We start from the raw sequence: 6,000 nt of genomic DNA, 5'->3' as shown, positions 1-6,000 counted from the left end.
AGACGGTGATGCGCCACGGCCGTCGCTACATGGTGCGCCCGCCGCCCTCAGAGCCCGACTCGGAGTACCCCTCGGAGGCCCGCAGCGTGACGGACGTGATGGAGGAGCTGCCGGTGGTGCCGCGCCGCCCGGAGGTGACGACCCACCTGGTGGACGACCGCCACGTGTCCACCATCACCGAGACGCACACCACCGAGGACGTGGAGCGGCACCGACGCTTCATCAAGCAGGTGAGGCGCGGCTGCAAGCCCTGCTGGCGGCCACGAGCACGCACCACTCTTGTACATTATCTGTCTGTTGATGTCCTTCTCTCTACAACCCTTAACCTTCTCCCCCACAGTACCACATGAAGCCAAAGCCGCTGCCGCCGCCTAAGTGGGACGTGGCTATCCGCTACTACCCGGGGCCGAAGTACGCCGACGAGGTGGAGTCTTCGGGGCCGGAGTGGGAGGGCTACAGCGAGCCTGGCTCAGACGTGTTCCGACAGCACCTGTACGACGCCGACGCCGACGACCTGGCCCGTATGGAGGTGGAGGCCATGGAGCACCCGCCGCCGCCTAACTGGAACGTGCTGCTGAGGGTGCTGGAGCCGCCGCCCACCGAGCAGGCCGTGACCTACGTGCTGACCCGTGAGGACCGAGAGAAGTGGCGGCAGATCATCTCCACCGAGTCGACGCTGCGCACCATGCTCACCACGGCCACCGTCAGGGAGGACTTCGAGAGGATTCGCCATGACCAGAGGTGTGTGCGCGTGTGTGTGTGTGTGTGTGTGTGTGTGTGTGTGTGTGAGGAATGGAGTAGAAAACCAAAATAATGGACATTGGTACCAGTTGTCAATGGTGAATGGGTTGAACTTTTATCATATTCCTCTATTATTGTAAAGTGGGATATATTTTCTTTGTTGATTGGACCTGTATAGCCCCCCCTCCTTTCCCTTCCCATCTGTCCCCCCCCGCCCCCTCCCTCACTCCCGCCGTCACCCCCAGGTACGAGAAGCTGTTTGAGCCTCCCAAGTGGGACGTGATCATCAGGATCCTCTCTCCGCCCTACACACACGACCGCTTCGACTCCTCCTCCGAGCCGCCCTCAGCCTCCGACACCGAGAGCCTTCCTTCAAGGGATGGTCGCAGGTCAGTGCCTCGCCACCCCTCACGTTCCATCCCCCTCCAGCCTTGAGTCATTTCTTCGGCCCATTCAAACACTTTCTCCCTAGGTGATTTTTTTTTCTCTTCTTCATATCATTCCAACTCTCGGTTCATTGTCGCTTTCATTCTCTCCTCAAATTCGCATCCCCTTCCCTGTTCCTCTACTTTCCTCCCTTTGTTGTCCCTCTCCTCTCGTCTCCCTTCCACCAAGCTGCCCCTCACCATGCCGTCCCCTTCCCCAGGTTCCGCAAGAATGACGGCGCCCCCGCCGGCCGCCGCCCGTCCCTGCCGCCGCTCTACGAATACGACTCTGAGGGCAACCCGTTGGTGATGCGACGCCCCGGCCCGCCCTCCGCCCGCTCCCGCCGCTCCTCCAAGTGAGTGCAACTCCTGCTTGTCGTCTCACTATATCCTTGTCTTCACACACCACACTCCTTTGTATTTGTGTGCCTGTGTACTGCGTGCCTGTGTACCTCATGCCTGGGTACTAACGTGCGCGTGTCCGCAGGTCCAGCGTGCACTCCGGCTTGGACGTGCGCTCCATGACAGAGACGGAGGTGAACTTCGCCCGCGGCCCCGACACCTGGAGCGAGGCCAGCGGCCCCAGCGTGGTGAGCGCCCCGCGCTCCACCGCCGACCGCTCGCAGCCGGAGACCACCTACACCGTGCCCGTACTGCCCGACGACGACTACCCCGACACCGACTTCGACGACCGCATGTCCGCCCGCACCGGCCGCTCCCTGGCGCGCTCCGCCTCGGAGTTCACCGAGGACTGGCGGCACCACGTGAGTTGATTACTGCCCTGTCCGCGGCTCCCTGTCTGACACAAACCCCTTTCTCCAACCCACCCGCACGCTGAGGGCCTGCCGCTACACTAACCATTCCCTCTTGCAGGAGCCTGCGGAAGAGGCGCCGCCGAGTGACGTGATGACGTCCCCTGAGGGGTCGCCGCGGCCCGTGGACCGCTACCGCCACCACCACTACTACGTGGAGGAGCCGTACGGCGGTGCGATGGGCGGCGGCTACGTGGTGCGGACGGAGCAGCGGTCAGACCGCGCCACGCAAGACGGGCGAGAGCAGGTGTTCTCCCACAGCCAGACGGAGGTGACGCGCTGGGCCAGCCACCAGTGACACCACAGAGGCACGCGGCACCCTGCCGCCGCGCCTCCAGCTACGCTTCGCTGACGCCCCCCGCCCCTGACCACTGCCACAGCCGCGCCGGTACCGCCGAGGCGCCGCCGGCAGGGCCGCTTGGCCCACAATGTATCACGCTGACCGATTAACAATCAAACGCGATGAGTGTGTGTGTGTGTGTGTGTGTGTGTGTGTGTGTGTGTGTGTGTGTGTGTGTGATGAGGGCCGGCAGGGGCGGGCCGCCACGCCACTAACAGCTGCGGGGCACCGGCGGTGGTCTTATCGGCTCCTCGCCCACCCAGCCGCCCCGCTCCTCCCGCCGTAGCCAGGCCGGAGCGGGTCGGGGCAAACAGGCTCACGGTTGTCACAGTCCTAGTCAGCAGCAGGCAGATGTGGCTGCAGCAGGGGAGGAGGCGCCGCTAGGACCGCCGCGCCTCGCCCCGGGGCAGGCAGTCCTCACGCGGGGAGGGAGCAGGGGGTAATGGTGAGGGTAGTGCGGGGGGGTAGACGGGAGAATATTGCCGAGTTGGAGGGCAGAGCGGGGGTTCTCTGGAGGATCTGGTGAGAGTAAGGGTGAGGGTATGGGTGAAGGGTGAGGGGCGTGAGGGCTGCCCACACGCGCGTGAGCCCCGGGGCCGAGCAGCTCCCGGCACACGCTAAGGGCCGGACTCGGGCTTACGGTGAACAGGTCGGTGGACGCCACGACGGCCGTCCACTTAACGGTATAAGTGACTCTGAGACTCACACAGTGTAGGAGCCACGTAGAGGAACACTAACCCGGGTGATCTGTTGTACTACTAACTTTACGTAAAGTCTTGAACGCGCTGTGAGGTGCGCCAACAATGTTTTGATGCATTCTAAAACATGCAGAAGAGTGAGTGACACACGGTACAATTATACATTTATGGACGATTAAAAAAAATAACACGAGGTTTGCCAAAACTTACAACTATGTATCCTTTTATACCATTCAGCCTTTTACTTTTTGTAACATTTTAACTCTTAATGGTAATGTTGTGCTGAGAGGCAGGCGATGACGTAACCTGAAGTAACCTGCCTCATTAATGCCACCTGTACTAATGACCCAAGAGTGACGTCACGCACCCGTCACAGCCCAACACTACCACTAACACCACGAGGGCCTCTGCTCACTCCGGACGTCACGCTAACCATTCCCTGTAGTTTTACGGACGTCCCCAGTCACGACGCCGCTACATAGACTTGAACTAACCAATCAGGAGCCTTCTTGGTGACGTCACAAGCTCAACCAACCAACCACAGGCATTACTTTTCCCGAAGGCTGAAAATTTTGACTCCGGAAAGAAAGTTTGATGGAGACAACAAAACGGAATATATTTTTGGGGTAAAGTTACACAGAAAATAAGGACATGATATTATTGTTGAATAACTGATTACATGGACACAAAAAAGATGAATAAGTTTTTTTGGGGTAAAGTTAACTCAGAAAATAAGGACATGACATAATGTTCAGTAATTATTTTTTGTTATGGAAGAAAAAAAAAAAATCTGACACGAAAAAAATAAAGTTGAATATATTTTTTTTTACGAATGCGAAGGAAAGAGAAACGTCGGAAAATTTGTGATTCTTACTATACGGAAATCAATTGAAAGGGAAAGTACCTGACACGATGTTTGCAAAAATGTTTAAAACTACAAAATCAAGCGAGCAATAAATCCCATGCAACAACCACTCCACGTGTGTGTGCGTGCGTGTGTGTGTGTGCGTGTATGTGTGCGCGTGTGTTTGTGTGTGTTTAATAATGCTTTAAACCCACCAGCCATAATAGACTTTAATGAGAAAACAAATCTTGCCTTTTATTCACAAACCTCTCTGTCTACATTTCTACGAACCCTACTTTTTAATATAACTTTTGTATTCCACGCCTGTAAATAATTTGATCATTCTTTTTTCGGCTCCTCCTCCGTCTATGTGCATGTGCTACGGGCGAGGAGAAAGAGGAGGATAAGAAGCACATCGGAGGAAATAATTTAGGAAGTATGAGGGAAAAGAAGAGGAGTATTGAAGGAAATGAGGAAAGGGAGGGAGGCAAGGAAAAAGGGAGGGTAAAAGTCTGTATCCATTGCCATTAAACTTCAAATATCGTAAACAAGATGACAGAAAAAGGAAAATAAAGAACGTGGAAGAACTAAACTTGTCCTGTAACCGTTTTTGAATCTATTTTCTTGCACGGGAACTGATCAAAACTTTCTCAAGCACGAAAGAAAAGTATATAATCGATATTCCAGTTAAAAGAAACGACACACCAAACTGACGTCTCCTTAAACTATCTGAAGAATATCCGTGAAAAGAACTGAGGATATACAATGTTACTGTTCTCGATCTTGTTCCTTTTCTTACATAGGGAAAATACATCTGCCTTCTGGTCCCAAACTCGGAAAGATTAAAATATTGCATCGACCTCCTCCCAGAAAAAATAAGGAAAAATAAACTTATCTATCGCTTCCTTATAATATCAAAATAGCTGACTGCCTTCAATATGCTATAGTCCGCAGCAGTGTTACATTCCTTGCTCTCATTTATCACCATTTTTATTCATGCATTCATTCAATTATCCAGACATTCATTTATCACTCTGGAGAACATCCCAAAAATAGTAGAAAGGAACACAGTACAAAAACGTAGAAAAAAAGAAATGGAAATGGAAAAAAATACAGCTGATCAGAAAATTAATATAGTAAAAAATGAATGAGAAGAAAACCCATCTTAAAACATCTGAAAAAAACCCATCCCGAAACAAAAGTAGAAAAAACACACACACAATAAAACAAAAACAAAAAACAAATAAAGAATAATAAACGATATGGAAAGGAGAAACAAAACAAACATAAAACAATAAAAAAGGGAAATAGAAATGGAAAAAAATACCACTAATAAGAAAATGAAAATAATAAACGAAATGAAGGAAAAACAAACAAACATCTGAAAACATCTGTAAAAAAAAAAACATCCCGAAACAAATGTAGAAAAAAAAAACACACACACAATAAAACAACAAAACAAAAAACAAATAAAGAATAATAAACGATATGGAAAGGAGAAACAAAACAAACATAAAACAATAAAAAAGAGAAACGAAAATGGAAAATCTACCACTAATAAGAAAAATATAAATGACTAAAGAGGTGAGGGAAAAACTCCAAGGCCTTTTGTCTCCCTGGCCAGCTCCGTCAAGACACCTGGCCACTTGAGTTTAATTAAATTTACCTGGCGCCGCCCCGACACACGCAGGGCGGCCCACCCTAATGACTGACTTATTAAAGCTTCTGCAGGAGGAGGAGGAGGAGGAGGAGGAGGAGGAGGGCAGGAGGAGGGAGCTGTTAGAGAAGAGGAGCTAAGAAGGGAAGAATTAGGAAGAGAATGCAGGAAGAAAAGACGAGTTTCAGGAGGAGGAGGAAGAGGAGGAGGAGGAAGAGGACGAGGAGGAAGAGGAAGGAGGGGAGAAAGGAAGATAAAATGACAATGAAAGGAAAGGAGAGGCAAAGCAAGGGAGACACAACAAGGAAAGATATGAAAGAAGAAGGCGAAGAAAGGAAGAACAGAAGATGAAAAAAGGAGAATAATGAATAAAGAAGAGGAACAAAGAAAGGGAAGAAGAGGATGAAGGGAAAAAGAATAATGGAAGAGGAGAAAGAAAAGGAGGAAGAAGAGACGAAGGGGCAGATAATAATAAAGATAGAG

General features: G+C 51.0%; 1 protein-coding gene and 1 long non-coding RNA gene across 3 annotated transcripts in view; one reads left to right on the top strand and one right to left on the bottom strand.

The window, feature by feature from the left end:
* The window catches only part of LOC126996232 (uncharacterized), a 68,720-nt gene extending 64,614 nt beyond the window's left edge, over positions 1 to 4,106 (top strand). For both annotated transcript variants that reach the window (XM_050856583.1, XM_050856582.1), the window contains exons 6-11: positions 1 to 230; positions 341 to 741; positions 987 to 1,130; positions 1,388 to 1,522; positions 1,654 to 1,930; positions 2,040 to 4,106. The exon at positions 1 to 230 is cut by the window's left edge and continues 944 nt beyond it. In XM_050856583.1, the coding sequence (XP_050712540.1) occupies positions 1 to 230; positions 341 to 741; positions 987 to 1,130; positions 1,388 to 1,522; positions 1,654 to 1,930; positions 2,040 to 2,276 (1,424 nt within the window). In that variant the 3' untranslated portion in view covers positions 2,277 to 4,106. The remainder of the gene's footprint in view (positions 231 to 340; positions 742 to 986; positions 1,131 to 1,387; positions 1,523 to 1,653; positions 1,931 to 2,039) is intronic.
* LOC126996233 (uncharacterized) overlaps positions 1 to 6,000 on the bottom strand; it is a 49,947-nt gene that overhangs the window by 29,537 nt on the left and 14,410 nt on the right. The window lies entirely within an intron of this gene.

Source organism: Eriocheir sinensis, chromosome 9 (assembly GCF_024679095.1).
Source record: "Eriocheir sinensis breed Jianghai 21 chromosome 9, ASM2467909v1, whole genome shotgun sequence".
NCBI classification, from domain to species: Eukaryota; Metazoa; Arthropoda; class Malacostraca; order Decapoda; family Varunidae; genus Eriocheir; species Eriocheir sinensis.
The sequence above is the reverse complement of the archived record's forward strand: the minus strand, read 5'-3'. Positions and strand labels throughout refer to the sequence as shown.